Source organism: Odocoileus virginianus, chromosome 8 (genome assembly GCF_023699985.2).
Source record: "Odocoileus virginianus isolate 20LAN1187 ecotype Illinois chromosome 8, Ovbor_1.2, whole genome shotgun sequence".
Taxonomy (NCBI): Eukaryota; Metazoa; Chordata; class Mammalia; order Artiodactyla; family Cervidae; genus Odocoileus; species Odocoileus virginianus.
Window position 1 is genome coordinate 11,389,708 of NC_069681.1, and position 16,405 is coordinate 11,406,112.

Below are 16,405 nucleotides of genomic sequence, written 5' to 3' on the forward strand. Positions count from 1 at the left end.
GGGGCCAAAAGATGGCGGGGCGAGGAGGCAGTGTACGCCCACACTGGGCGATGCTGTCCCACTTGGGTGCTGATTGCCTTGCATGGAGGCTGAGTTGTTTGGTCATGTTTTGAGTCTTGGAAGTCGCCCCCTCCCCCCAAGAAGAAAAGATGGGAAACCATTGCTCTCAGTAAGTATGTTGAAGTGACTTCCGTGGTGGTTCAGTGGTTAAGAGTCTATACTTCCACTGCAGAGGTGAGAGTTCAATCCCTGGTCCAGAAACTAAAATCTTTTCATGATGTGGCCAAAAAATTAAAATTAAAATAAAAAATAGTGTGAATAAAAATTTTAAAAATACTGTTGATTTGAAGATGAGTGAATGCAAGAGGTCTGCGTATGATGTCTTGATTTTGTAACCAATGAAATTGATTCCATGGGCCACAGAGGAAAAATAACTCCCATGACTTATTTTTAGTCAGGACTGATAGGTTATCTTGTGTTCCTTTTTGGTCTTTGAATCAAACATGATTCTCCCTTTTTTTTTTTTCATTTATTTTTATTAGTTGGAAGCTTATTACTTTACAATATTGTAGTGGTTTTTGCCATACACTGACATGAATCAGCCATGGATTTACATGTGTTCCCCATCCCAGTCCCCCCTCCCACCTCCCTCTCTACCCAATCCCTCTGGGTCTTCCCAGTGCACCAGCCCCGAGCACTTGTCTCATGCATCCAGCCTGGGTTGGTAAACATGATTCTTCTGACCGCCATGATTTTGTTTTCCTTCATCAATTAGCTCTTTTATTGCCATAGATGTTACCTTTTATTTTTTTATCCCATTTAATATAATATATAGATTATATTAGATAATCTCTTTCTTTTTGGAGTTTTCACGCAACCCTAACCCTGAAAACATTCTTGTGCCGTTCAAACCAGATTTTAAGTCAAGATTCTATCCCACCTAAGATTTCTTTTTTGGGGGGATAACTGCTGATGTATACCTCTGCCACCGCTTTTATTAGTCTGCATTTGCTGAAGTCTATTTCTCTACTTCTGAAACTACAGCTGCTCTTTTTATAACTTTTTGAAAAGAAAGGAGATCATCTGTGTGATGATTCATTTTAGAAAGGTTTTATAAAAGTTGTCTTTACATGCAATATCTAGCGCTCTACTTATCTTTAGTCAGCTATTATTTGTTTTTAATTGAAGTATGCTTGATTTACAGTGGTGTGTTAGTTTCAGGCGTACTGCACTGAGATTCAGTTATACATAAGTAAATATATACATATTTATATATATATATTTTCAGATTCTTTTCCCTTATAGCTATTAGAAAATATTGAGTCAAGTTCCCTGTACTGTACAGTAGGTTCTTGTTGGTTATCTATTTTACATACAGTAGTGTGTACATGTTAATCCCAAACTCCTAATTTATCCTGCAGACATAGGAGATAAACTTACGGTAGCCAAACAGGAAAGCTTGCTGTTATTCAGTCGCGCAGTCGTGTCTGAGTCGGTGATGCCATCCAACCATCTCATCCTCTGTTGCCACCTTTTCCATCCCTCTTAATCTTGTACATCACATACACTGTCATCTGTTATGATATTATTTTGCCTTTAAATTATGAGTTTCTAACAGCAGAATATCTAGTGTCTAAACATAGTCATCTTGGTTCAAAACCAAACCAAGCCGTATTTCCACAACCTTAATGAATCAGCTCCTAAGTCTGCCAGCTGTTGTCTAGTTTGTGGACATAGTTTTACCTTTTTCATAAAAATAGTGAAGATATAATTTTATTTCTGCTTGTTTCTTTTAACATTGTTATAATTTTTCTGTTTTATGATTCTCAAACAGTTTTCTTTTAAAACTGTGCATTCTCATTTTTCTAAAATCCGTATGGATTAATTATTATAAACCATATTAGGAAACTGTCCCAAATCAGGTCGTCAGCAGAACAAAAATCACTATTAAATTTCAATTATTTTCTCAAAAGTTTTGATAAGTATGTGTTTAACTGATATGCCAGTTTTCTAAAAGGACTAATGAAATAAAACCACATTAAATAAGTGCTTTATGAAGTGCCTGCTTTTACTGATAAAGCATTTAAAGGCTCTCTAGGTAGGTCCATAAACTATTCTAAATTGCCTAGGTCCTACATTATTTGTTTGCCCTACTTGAGTGACCTTGCACCTTTTTTTGCTACGGAGTTAAGACATCTGCTGAGTGCCGGTGATGTGGATCACTTCTCAAGATGAGTGGGCGATAGTAAGACCTTTCTGTTTTCCTTTCTGAGCCTGCAGTCTAGCTGAGAAAGTAGGCACAGATGTCACTGTAACTGTACTAGCATGACGGTGTTATAAAAAGGGTGTGAATAGAAAGTTGCAGGATCCCTGCAGACACCTTGCAGACTGTATTTATTTTCATTATATTCTGTAAGAATTTTGTACAGTCAGCATCATCAGTTTTTCCTATGGACAGTGATGCTGGATGCGTACCATTTTGCTTCCCTTCTTCATCCCTTCTTCCCTCCTTTCCTCTCTCCCCTTCTTCCTTCCTCTGATCTCCTTCCTCTATCTCTTCCTTTCTCCTTGCTTTCACCAGGCATTTACTGACTACATACAACTTGCCTGAGTCACCCATGGAAACAGGCTGCACAAACCAAATCAAATTCCTATCTCTAAAATGATTAGTCCATTCCTTAGAAGTATTAACACTGTGCCATTAAAATAATTTATGAATTCCTGAACATTTGAAGATGCACTTGATCTTCATTTTTCAGTTCCTTAGACATAGTTTGTACCATAACGAAACCTGGATGTTTGTTAGTGATTCCTGAAGGTTTATTTCTTTGCTTCTAGGTACACACTGCCTGTAAAGATTTATATCATCCTGTATGTCCACTTGGCCAATGTAAAGTATCTGTCATACCTCCAATTGCACTAAACAGCACTGATTCTGATGGTAAGTGTCAGTAGTATAAGTATGTGTATTCCTGGTTTATCAAATGTTAATATGTACCCTATTTTCCTAGTATAAATAACATTGTAGTTGGTTATTCTGGTCAGTTTTTATATAATAATTCCATTTCAGTTGCAGAACAGTACATTTAATTTATACAAGAACATTTTAAAATTAAGGTTTAACATAACTATTAACACAGTGGTGAAATTACAGTGTAGAAGATTTATAGATTTTACATTTCTGCAAATCAAATAAGATCATTATTCCGTAAGAAAATGCAACCTGAAGAAATTAATTTTTTATAAGCATTTTTTCCCTTCTGTAATTGAAACTGCCCATTAGCAAAGCTCTTTTTGAAACCTGTTTGCCTATCGTTTCATTGTAGGAATTTATATTCCCATACATTCATTCACTTTTTTTAATGTTAATATTTTGCAACTTAATTGTACATGTGGAAGAACTCATTTACAACACTGGTTTGGGGATAGCATACTTATCACTTCTTTGTAAACAAACCATATTACATAAGGCTTTTACCATAAACTGTTATTAATGTTTTGCATCAATAAAGTGCCTTATGCTTTTCAAACACTTTATAGAAATATGCCAATAGATATCATAGCTACTAGAAGCTGCACAAGATATGATGTTTTTAACCTGTGCTGTTAACAACCTCCCCCTAAGCCCCAATATATCAAAGTTCTGTTATTTATTATAAAATTTAAAAATACTTTGAGACCTTAACACGGGAGGTGTTAAATATTTTATAATACTGAATTAGCATGACCCCTTAACAACTGTGAATTTGTAGACTATGATTGGTCTCTCTTAATAATTAAGTGTCGTTAGGGCAAGTGGTAGATCTCAAATTATCTGTGCTTAATATTTTCACCATCTTTTTTACGATTTTTCATTATAGCTCATATTTTAAAAGGTAAGTTCTGTGTTCTTAATATGTAAGTAATAAACCTGTCTGCATATGGGGGCTCTGAAGTATGAATTTCTTGTTTTTCTTCTAAAGTTTTGTTAAGAGAAAGCGGTACATATTGATCTTACATTGTGTTTTTGTTTTCTTCCCCCACAGGTTTCTGTAGAGCAACGTTTTCATTCTGTGTTAGTCCTTTATTGGTTTTTGTCAATTCTAAGAGTGGAGATAATCAGGGAGTAAAGTTTCTTCGTCGATTTAAACAGTTACTAAATCCAGCTCAGGTGTTTGATTTGATGAATGGCGGTCCTCATTTGGGGTAATTGATTACTGACAAATCTTCCATGAATGAAATGTAGCACTAAGTGTGAAATACATTTGCTTTTTCAGTTCATGAAAATTGTAGATTCATCTAGATGCCTCTGGGTTGATCTTCTCACACTTCCCTTTTTTTTAACATTCTAATTATAAATTTTAACACAACCTTTTTGATATTTATGTAACTTCCTTGTGTGCCCAAAGTTCTAAAATTTGTTTAGAAGATGTTTTAGAATATGTCACACTACATCAAAAAATTCTGTTTGCTTAGCTCTGCAGAAGTAGACCAACTTGTGTAAATGGAGACATACAAAAAAATAACTTCAGAAAATGATTTGCATGAGAGGCTAGTATTAAACTGTAAACAGTACAAATAATCAGTTATTTAACCGAAACACAGATACTCTTGTGAATCTCAGAAACAAGTTCTTAAGGATTTCAGACTTGGTTCCCATAAATGACAGAAAGTACTTTTGTTAACTGTCCATTTCAAACTTCCTGGAATGTCATATAATTTAAAATCTGGGGGGAAAAAATAAGTGTTTCAGTGACGGAAAATATGCCTTGAGGCACTTTGAGTACATTTTTAGTATCTATCTATATATTAGTATATATATATATGATATTTGTTGAAGAGGTGATACTGAGTCATCTGAACCAGGGGCATACAGTCTCTTTATGATTTACCTATGCCAACTTGGCTTTTCTCTTGAATCCCAGTGTAACACAGAAGTAGAAATGACGGTTTTAGATACCAGTTCCTGAAAAGGCCTTTTGTGTCTTGTGATTCAGCACTCTCCCGTCTTCTCTGTTTCTCTTCTCAGTCTCTCTTTGTTCCCCTTTTTACTTTTGTCCTTTCGGGGTCTTCCTTCTTGTTTCCATTGCCTTTTTCTTGCTATCTCAGGCCCTTCTGGTTCCGTGGGTGTCGATCTTCATTTGAACCCAAGTCCTTCCTTATGTGCTGTATCTCCCTTCCTTCCCTCTGCATGGGTCCTGGCACTTTCTCATCTAGCTTCTCTCATCACCTCTGTCTCTCCCATCGCTAATTAGCTTTGTCTGTCTTTCTAGCATATCTGTTTTATAATCCTTCATGGCTCCAGTATCTTATTTTTTCACATTTTTTCTACTCACCCTCTAAAATTCCAAGGAACTCCTTTTGTGAAACTTCTTGAGATTGTCTCCATATTTTTTCGATTTTCCACAATACTTGAGGTGTACAAAGGTACATTCAGAAGGTGAGATGTGTCAAAATTTGAGATGAAGGAAGGCAGAAGTAAAAAGATTGACCTGAGAAAAGGAAAAGAGGAAATAAAAAAACTACTGGCAGTATGGTGGGGGTATAATAGTGATGTTGGGTGGATCTCTAGGAATCGCCCCCAGGCCACTCAAGAGCATCAGTGCCCTGGATTCTCAACCTTGGTTTTAATATGCTACTCATGGAAATAATATATCCTTGTGATAGAAAGAAAAAGTCACTACTTTTACCATCACCTATCACTTAACCTTTAATAATCTTTCTTGGGTTCTGCTTCTTTTTTGTTTTCACATTTCTCACTCCCCTTTCTTCCTATTTTTGTCTCCATTTCTGCTTATAATCCTCTTTCCTCTTTATGATTAAGACATTTTTCGTGAGTTCAGCATTGCACTCAAATTAATTTTTATAGTATGATTCACCTGTAAGAGTTCTTATATTTAATCTGAACATGAGTACCAATAAGTAACAACAGAATGACAAAAGAATTGGAGAAAGTGATTTTTATTCACTCATCCTAAAATAAAATACTTCTTACTTTCAGTTTAAGATTATTCCAGAAGTTTGACAATTTCCGGATTCTTGTTTGTGGAGGAGATGGAAGTGTAGGTTGGGTTTTGTCAGAAATTGATAAGCTCAACTTGAACAAACAGGCAAGTGGTCATCATTCTTTTCGTTGCTAGTTAACATGAATGTACCCTTCCCTGCTGACCAGTGAAGTGCAGAAATGTCCGAGGCCCTCTCTCTCGACGTGTCTGAGGTCTGCTGTGGGGCTGTTTTTCAGTGTCAGCTGGGAGTACTGCCTCTGGGCACGGGAAACGACCTTGCCCGCGTTCTCGGCTGGGGAGGCTCCTACGATGACGACACCCAACTTCCTCAGATACTTGAGAAGCTGGAACGAGCCAGTACCAAAATGTTGGACAGGTAATAGCAAATCCTCTTCTAAAACTAGATTGAAAGCAGCATACCGACACTCTTTTTGATGATTAGAATTGTACTGACAGTAAGCCCATGAAGGGGCTCCTCCCTTGTGGTCTAGAACAGAGCCTGACACAGAACAGACACTCTGTAAATATGTTTTTTGAGTGAATGGATGAATTTTTTTTTTTAATGATAAAACTAGTTTAATGAACCCATTATTTTAAAGATAGATGGCTACATTAATACGTACTATTGTTTAGTCACTCGGTCCTGTCCTGCTGTTTGTGGACTGTAGTCCACAAACTACAGTCCTACCCATGGATTATAGCCCACTAGTCTCCTCTGTCCATGAGATTTTTCCAGGGAAGAACAGTAGAGTAGGTTTCTATTTCCTTCTCCAGGGGATCTTCCCAACCCAGGGATTGAAACCGCATCTCCTGCATTGGCAGGCAGATTTTTTACCACTGAACCATTTGGAAAGTTCATGTTGATACTAATTATGCTGTTTGGGTCAGAAAGCTTAAATAGTTAATTTGTGGGGGTCTTTTGATGAATATACTAGGTATGGCCCTTTCATCTTCTGGTTTCATGAGAACCAAAGAAAACATACAAACTTTAAATAGTATATCTTCTTAATTATACATGTTAATAAGAAATTGAGCCAACAAAATACTAAAAAATATAATCCTTTCCCAGAGACAGGAAAATGCTAGGAAAACAGCTTCACATGGAGGAACCATCACTGTTTTTATGGTGTTCTGGATTGCATCTCTTAACTGCTCTCCCTCTAAATACCCCACATGTAAAAAGAAAAAAAATCCCAGTCTGTGTGACCTGAGTATTATGGAGGAGGTGTTTAGAAGTGACATATAGGGAGCAACAGGGCTTCCATAGTGGCTCAGTGATAAAGAATCCATCTGCCAGTGTAGGAGATGTGGGTTCGATTACTGCATCAGGAAGCTCCCCTGGAGAAGGAAATGGCAGCGCACTCCGTTATTCTTGCCTAGAGAATGCCATGGACAGAGGAGCCTGGTGGGCTACAGTCTACGGGGTTGCAAAGAGTCAGACACGACTGAGCGCAGGCGCATAAGGAGCAACCAGGACTCAGTAAGCAGTAACCTCCATCATCACTGGAACACAAATGTCAAAATCTCATTATAAACTTGAGCTAGCATGAATCAAAACAACTCTGATAGGATTAGCCATCTGTGGAACTCTTCCTGAAAATAACAAAATCTCATCAGGGAGCCACCAATCCAAAATGTGATTACTCTAAAATAAGCTGTAACCTAATTAATGGTAACCTTGCCTGTCATAAGGTAATGTTGCAATGGCTGATTCTTCTGCTGAGAGGCTATTTAAAAAGAAAGCTAGGTTGGTGAGCATTTATCTGTGTTAATCCCAAACCAGTCATGAGAGGGATCCGCTGGTAGTTTGGGAGCATAAAGTGGACTCAGTCTGCAGTCTTTAAAATAGTCTGGAGGTGGTTTCCCAGAAGACTGCCCAATTCAACGCTTACCAAACCCCACAAAGTATTTTAAATGGCTTTTTGTTGTAAATTTAAATACCACTCTCCCTACAACCTTGGAAATACTGTGAGGCATTTCCTCTGCACTGGGTATGTGCTTTTCCCTTGTATGTTATAAAAATTAACTTCTCCAGGTGGTTAGCAGAGAAACAACACCTCTGCAGTAAAATTCCTTAATACAGACCTGCAAAAAAAAAAAGTATAAGTGAGACTCTCAGTCGTGTCCGACTCTTTGCGACCCTGTGGTCTATACAGTCCATGGAATTCTCCAGGCCAGAATACTGGAGTGGGTAGCCTTTCCCTTCTCCAGGGGATCTTCCCACAGGGATCAAACCCAAGTCTCCCGCATTGCAGGTGGATTCTTTACCAGCTGAGCCACAAAGGAAGCCCCCAACACCCCCCACCAAAAAAAACCAAAAAAAAAAAGGGGGGATTTAAAGAGCTAGGACTATGGTTAGAAACATAAGACAGTTTTGTTCTTGTGCTTTCTTTACTAATTTAAGAATTGTTGTTCAGTTGATAAGTCATGTCCAACACGATGAACTGCAGCGCGCCAGGCTTCCCTGTCCATTACTATCTCCTAGAATTTGCTCAAAGTCATGTTCATTGAGTTGGTAATACCATCCAACCATCTCATCCTCTGTCACCCCTTCAGTCAGTCAGAAGGCCACAGGATAACAAGATATCTTTAGCTGATTGTTGTTGTTCAGTTGCTAAGTTGTGTCCAGTTCTTTGCCACCCATGGACCACAGCACACCAGGCTTCCCTGTCCTTCACCGTCTCTCAGAATGTGCTCGAACTCATGTCTATTGAGTCAGTGATGCCATCCAACCATCTCATCCTCTGTCACCCCTTTCTCCTCCTGCCTTCAATCTTTCTCAGCATCAGGGTCTTTTCCAGTGAGTCGGCTCTTTGCATCAGGTGGCCAGAGTATTAGAGCTTCAGCTTCAGCATCAGTCCTTCCAAGAATATTCAGGGGTGATTTTCTTTAGGGTTGACTGCTTTGATCTCCTCGCAGACCAAGGGTCTTTTCTAGCACCACAATTTGAAAGCATCCATTCTTTGGCACTCAGCCTTCTTTATGATTCAACTCTCATATCTGTATATGACTACTGGAAAAACCATAGCTTTGACTATATGAACCTTTGTCAGTACAAGTGGAAAACTGATGTTTAATAATATTCCACATCATATATGCTTTTTCTTATATATTAACTTATTTAGTCCTCAAAACAACACTGGCTAAGAAAAGCATTATTATGACTATTTCACAAAGATGAATGCTGAGTCTTCTGGAGACAGTGGGTGTAAGAATGACTAATATTTTTGGCTGCCTGGCATATCTAGTTGCTTTTCTTGATAAAGTATCATCTTGTTTAATCCTCACTATACATTTAAGAGATGGATAATACTATCGTCTCTACCTTACAGGTTAAAAGGCTCAGGAGATTTTTTTATGTTTTCAAGGTCAAATCACTGATAAGTGGTTGAAGTGATTGTCTACACCAAAATACAGACTCTTTCCAAGGGCCTTTGTTCAACACTGTACTCACTCTTTAATGCACATGCATGCATGCTAAGTCAAGTCAGTCGTGTCCGACTCTTTGCGACCCCAAGGACTGCAGCCCACCAGGCTCCTCTGTCCATGGGATTCTCCAGGCAAGAATACTGGAGTGGGTTGCCATGTCCTCTTCCAGGGGATCCTCCCAACCCAAGGATTGAATGCACATCTCTTTTGTCTCCTGCATTAGCGGGCAGGTTCTTTGGGAAGCCCTTAACGCACACAATCACCACCAAATTGGTTCTTACTTTCTACCTCCAGCTCTGCCTAGTTGGTACCAGTAAGCATCCCTTCCTGGCTCGTGCTGAGACTTTCTCCTGTTTCTTCAATTCCAGTCATTTGCCAGTAAAGGGAAGAGGTATAGGTGGAAGGTGCAAGGACACCTGGGTGGATTTCTTTCCCAATTCTTTAACCATCCTTTGACCAGAGAAGTATTTCCAGGTATATGGAACTTGACTTCCTTGTTTTCAGTTGTGATTTTCCCTTCTTGATGTTTTACAAAGTTTTATTATTTTATTCATTGCTTTTATTACATCTGTTTTCTGCACCAGAATATACGCTTTATTGGAGAAGTTATATTCACTTTTGTATTACCAGACCCTTGAATACTGTCAGTGTGAGATGTTCAGTACATACCTGTTGCATGGATGAATGAAAGAAACAAAGACTTTTTATGCTCGAATATGTATATTTGTAATGAGGACTTCCATGCTGGCTCAGCAGTAAAGAATCTGCCTGCAATATAGGAGATGGCGGTTTGATTTCTGGGTCAAGAAGGAAACGGCAGCCCACTCCAGTATTCTTTCTGGGAAAGTCCCATGGACAGAGGAGCCTGGCACGCTGCAGTCCATGGAGTCTCAAAGAGTCAGGCACAACTTAGTGACTAAACCAGCAACAGGCATATATTTATAATATATTCATATCAAGAGTTCAATAGCAGTTATACACATCTATTTAGTTTACACATCCTAACAGATAACCTGTGTCTTTCGGGGAATTCTCTCAGAATTTGAATTTTGATGCAGACTTGTTAGTCTGATTGACACACTAGGTTCTGTTTACATACTGATGCTAATCTTGGGCTAGGTTCTGTCACTGTGATTTGCTTTTCTTAAAATTTCATAATTTGCAGTAGTGCTCTTATTACGCCTTGTGTCTTTGAAAAATCTTTATTTCACATCTTGTTACTGACAATAATAATATCTATGCCCAATTGTTCTTCTCAAGTGTTGAAATTATTTTAGATAGATGACTGGATTTATCTGGAGTTGACTGCTTATGTCTAACAGCAAATGATTCAGTGTTTGGTTTGAAATTAATATTTATAGCTAATTGAAATGAATTTGCTTCAGTTAAGCATTATTTCTATTAATATTTTCCTCTCCATTCCGCACTTACTTTCTTAATGTAAGGACTATTTAGCTAATTTCCATTTCATGTCTGTATAAGCTGACTTGGTAAGACTGTTACTTGCAGAATGATTTATTTTTCATAGGTACTGTGCATTTATTTAATCTTGGACATTATTTTAGAACTCGGGGTTGTGACCCATTAGTAACTTTTATAATCTAATTAGAAATTGCAGTGAGATTATTTAAAAAGTAAAACAGAAAAGAACAGAAAAGTCATAATGCTTTGCACTTAGTGAAGAGGGGTGGTCTTATTACATATGTACATTTCTTACTGTGGGCCATGGCCTTCAAATGTTTGAAAGTCTCCGATCTGAGATTTGGTAAGATAGGGATATCATAAATTATGAATCAGCATTTTATGAGATTACGAGAGTCCATCTCGTCCCATATTTGGTCATTTCAGACATGGTAAACATGTTCATGAATATGTGTGCACATGTATGTGAGGGGTTTCCCTGGTGGCTCAGACGGTTAAGAATCTACCTGTAATTCAGGAGACCTGGGTTCGATCCCTGGGTCAGGAAGATCCCCTGGAGGAGGAAATGACAGCCCACTCCAGTACTCTTGCCTGGAGAATCCCATGGACAGAGGAGCCTGTTGGGCTACAGTCCATGGGGTCGCAAAAGAGTCAGACACGACTGAAGCGACTTAGCACGAGCATGTGTGGATGTGAGGTGAGACCAAAATCTATTAAATTTTAAAGGAATTTTAGACCAGATATTCTTCTCCCTTCAGGTGGAGTATTATGACCTATGAACTCAAATTGCCGCCAAAAGCTTCTCTACTTCCCGAACCTCCAGAGGCGTCTGAAGAATTTTATGTAAGACTTTAACTCTTTACCTGTTTATCATTTGAAAACAGAGTTGAGTATCTTGAACGATAAAAAAAAACATGTATAAGATATGGTAGCATGTTCACTTAATTGTAATTGTTCTTATTTGGGGTTTGGTCTCACTGACTGCCTCTACTGCTCCCCTCTAGAGGAAAGAATCCTTCCCGTCTCGGTCAGGGCCCTTCCCCGACACCCTCCTTGGCTGTGTGAATTCAGCCGCATCACTCGCCTTCGTGGGTCTCGTCTTCATGGACCTCATGTGTTGGGGAGGCGCCATGTTGGGGGGAGTGAAGGAGGTGATGAGGTGTGGAAAGCTTTGCGCATGCAGACTCCCTTGCTCGCACCCCAAGGGAATTCTCCCTGAATATTCTTCCTGCCGGTTTACTCTTTCCAGCAGGGCTCTAGGGAAGCCCGCTGATGCCTGGCTCCTGTCAGCTTTCACTCATCGCCTGCTTCAGCCATGAGCACCTGTTTGGTTATTAGGTGTTCACCCAGCTCCCTTAAATAACCTCCAAGCACACCAATACTTGTTGCCAGAATATTGTAGAATTTCTCTCCTGCTGCTTTGCCCTCTGTCTTGAGGGCGTATCAGAATGACCTTCCTAGGTTAAGCTTCTCTAGGTTAAGCCTGTTGATCAAGATAAAACAAAGGAAGACAGTGCCCTTCATTCCATCCCTGCTCCACACTGTTAATAACTACAGTGTTTAGACGTTCTTAAAGACTCTACATTCTGATTAAACCTCAAAGCACTGGAGATTTTAAAAATAATGTAATTTTTCAAAGGATTATTCTCTGACTTACTAAGACCGTTTGGTCTATGATAGCTCATTTTTTCCCTCTAGGAAAATTCCTCTGTTTATTTTACAGTTGAAATCTTTGTTTTGTCATTAAGAAAATTATGATCTTGTCAAAACTAAGGAAGGGAATAATATCTAGAAACATGGGCTTTATTCCTTAAAGAAACTAACTGTATTTAAATTTTTCCCCTGATATAGAAATAGCAAAAACTGCTTCTAAAAAATTAGGAAAATACAAAAACATCTGACAAAGAAAAGAAAAATTTTATTTATAGTCCTGCCACCCAGAGGTACATGTGAGCTAAATCACTTCAGTCACATCCGGCTCCTTGTGACCCTGTGGACTGTAGCCCACCAGGCTCCCCTGTCCATGGGATTCTCCAGGCAAGAGCACTGGAGTGGGTTGCCATGCCCTCCTCCAGGGGATCATCCCGACCCAGGGATCGAACCTGTGTCTCTTCTGTCTCCTGCATTGGCGGGCAGGTTCTTTACCACTAGTGCCACCTGAGAAGCCCTAATTACTAATATTTAATAATTACTGTTAAAGACGAATATATTTTCTACTTTATTTCCAGCAGCATTTCTATTTTTGTTTATAAGAATATTTTATCCAACTATAAACGTAAAGATTTTATAGGAACCAATCTTTTTTCTTCATAGAATTTTTTAATGTTATAAATTTTCTCTCCAGAGGGACAGAAGGAGGAGATTATCTTGCTCTTCTTACTTCAGAGGTGTCTACTAGCATATAAAATAGAGCTGGGCAATTTACTTTGATCACATGTGTAGTGACTGAGTATAGGGTACAGCTGTGACTACATAGAAGAAGGCTATTTTTACTGTAAAAGATTTTGAATGAAACTTTCTACAAAACTTTAAATGGATTTTCTGGGTTTCTCTGAGAATATGAATTAAAGAATCCAGAAACTAAGAACCTTTCAGGGAAAGGAAATACTTATATATTTTGTATAATGACTCTCATAGATGTATTATTTATTTCATTAAAGTCATTTATATTTCATTATAGCCATTGCCGTGTGTCACATGCATCAAGATGATCCCATTTTTGAAGCAGTAATAACAGAGTTGTATGAATGCCAGCAACAGTAATACAGGGTAGGTTTTTTATTTTTTCCAGATGACAATTTATGAAGACTCAGTTGCAGCTCATCTTACAAAAATCCTCAATTCTGATGAACATGCAGTGGTCATATCTTCTACCAAGTGAGTTGTGGCGTTCAAGTCATGAAATAGTTATATGGCGAAAATGAGAGGAAAGCATTTTATCTTTCTTATTTAAACAAACATTTATGATTAATTACGATGTGGAAAACACATTTTACTATAATTATTTCCATAAACACTACTATTTAGGGATCGTTTACATCAGAAAAAGGAAAATAGCAATGAGATTTTTCAAAATGACATTTCTCAGCATGGTTAAATTTTATAATTATATTTGAATTCAAAGTTATCAGATTTTAGTTGTTGATTCCATACGTGGAATCCCAAACTACTTGTTTTTATTATTCCAAATGTTGCCTGGGTAGAATTTAGGATTTTGGTGTGAAGCACCCTCTACTGCCGTCATAAGAAATGGAAAATCAGCTGGAGGACGGGGTGAAACCCACTCAAATTTTCAACTGATATAAGTAAAAACATGCTTTAGGATTCTGGTATAGCAAGGAAATATTACTGATCCACAGAAAGAAGTGAGAAAGAGGAAGTAAAGAAAGGTGATGGGAAAGTGGTGGAGAAAAAAAAGACATAAAATTTAGTATGTTATATACTTAATTAGCCAATAAATCAAGGAAAGACAAGATAAATCATTATAAACAAATTTGCTTGTGACAAAAGTACGAATGTAGTGACAGTCGCATTTGATGCTATAACCCCCAGGAAGGGGAGATATGACCGAGCAGTAGGAAAACAGTTGAGCCGTGTAAGACAAGGGAACACACTGGTTGCCCAGCTTGGTGGGCTCCAGAGCTCTTTGTTTGATGGACAGTGCTGCTACTGGGTTTTTGGGTTTGATGCCTCTGTTGGGTGTTTTCTAATTAGCTGTATTGCTTTATGGTGAAATGTACAAATCTCAACTTTGTCCCAGGCCTTAACACTTCCTATGGCCTTTTTCATCTTGGGCCAAATCCATATCCTAAAGTTATTTCCTTAGGTATTTCTTAAGTTACTTCTACAAGGAAGCTATTGCATTTGCACTCTGGCCCTATGAGTCAAATGCTTCTTTACAGGACATTTTAAAGGATATTGTTAGAAAACATAAAAAGTTGAAATGGGACCTTTTTAAATGTATAAAAAGTTGCAGAGTTATTCTTTAATATAGTTAAGTAAATATTGTACTTGGCCACCTTTCTTAGTTTGGATGTTAGCAGAGCTTTAATATTGAACTCTGTGTATTTGATGTGTTTGGTTACTGCCTCCTTTACATTTATATATTTTTTATTTTATTTCTTTAAGAGTATAATTGACATAACATTTTTAAAATAAAATTTTATGCAGAATCTCAATATTTAAAAACTAAAATTCTGTTTTGTTGACATTAATACACTGGATAGTATTAAGTTATTGGTTATTTATGAGAAAAAATGAGCAATAAGGTTACAGGTGACAGTTTTAGTTTATATTCAGTGCGGTTTCCAGTTATCTGTATTTTATGTTGGTTATGTAATTGTAAGAATGCCATTTTTATTTATTAATTGAGGACAATTTCCTTACAACTATGTAACCAACATAAAATACAGAAATAGCTGGTAACTGCGTTGAATATAGCCCAAGACTTGCACAAAAAGTAGTGAATTCAAAATTAAAAGCTAACGTAGTATTGTTCTCTTACATGCTTAATGATTTGAGAACATTTTTAAATTTATGATCTATATTTCTGAATTAAATTTTAATCTAGCCTTGGTGGAATCCTTGAAATATTTCTGAAAAACAGCTTGAAAACCACCGACTTAAGTCCCAGCACTGTGCTGTCAGTCTGAGGTCCTAGATGAGATCCGGACATTTGCTGGCTTTGTGACCCATGTCTATTTTATCAAGTGTAAGAATGGAAAGAATGCCTGTTCTTCCTCCCTCATGGAACTGTTAGGGGAATTAACTTGAGGAACAAAATAAATATAGAACTTATGAAGTACAGAGTGCTGTATTAAATTGTGGTGTCATCACCTCATGTTTTACCCAACTGCATTTCACATTTTTTCTTTGACCTTGACCTGGCTTCCTGTCTAGCCTCTACTGTTAGCTTAGCTTTGGATTCCTCCCTGACTGGCTCATTTGCCTTTAAGCCGACTCTGTTCCTGTCTTGGTCCACTCTTGTCGCTTGTCCGGGCTCCTAGACCAGCCCAGCTGCCTGACCTTTGCAACTGCAGATTAAAATTCAAGGGCATTTGCCATAATGAGGTTCAAGAGAGAGAAGATGGGACTATATGCAGTAACTTTGTATCAGTAATATAATAATAGCACCAGTATAGTATGTTTTTACTATGCCGGTAATATAGTACCAATATAGTATATTTTTATATCAGTATGGTATATTTTTGAGTGTGTTTTTTTTCTTTTGGCCTTACCAAGTGGCATGCAGAATCTTAGTCCCCCCACCAGGGATCAAACCTGCACCTGTTGCAGTGGACGTGCAGAGTCTTAGCTGCTGGACCGCCAGGGAAGGTCCCTACTTTGATTTTTTGTTACAGACTTTTACAGACATAGAAAAAAATTGAGGCATTAGTATAATGATTTTCTACCATACCTATCACTCAGCTTCAGTATTTTGTCAATGTTTTGTTTTCTACTCCCCACTTTCTCTTGCTGCTGTATCTAAGCAAATCCTGGAAATCATTTTATTCCAGTTTCAGTTTGTATATCCAATAATTTTTTAAAACTCTAATAAAATATTCCATTTC

At 37.8% G+C, this 16,405-nt stretch overlaps 1 protein-coding gene across 9 annotated transcripts in view; it reads left to right on the top strand.

The window, feature by feature from the left end:
- The window catches only part of DGKH (diacylglycerol kinase eta), a 210,459-nt gene that overhangs the window by 133,661 nt on the left and 60,393 nt on the right, over positions 1-16,405 (top strand). For all 9 annotated transcript variants that reach the window (XM_070471180.1, XM_070471184.1, XM_070471179.1 and 6 more), the window contains 6 exons: positions 2,839-2,941; positions 4,026-4,185; positions 5,981-6,089; positions 6,221-6,360; positions 11,594-11,678; positions 13,627-13,712. In XM_070471180.1, coding sequence (XP_070327281.1) covers positions 2,839-2,941; positions 4,026-4,185; positions 5,981-6,089; positions 6,221-6,360; positions 11,594-11,678; positions 13,627-13,712 — 683 coding nt within the window. The remainder of the gene's footprint in view (positions 1-2,838; positions 2,942-4,025; positions 4,186-5,980; positions 6,090-6,220; positions 6,361-11,593; positions 11,679-13,626; positions 13,713-16,405) is intronic.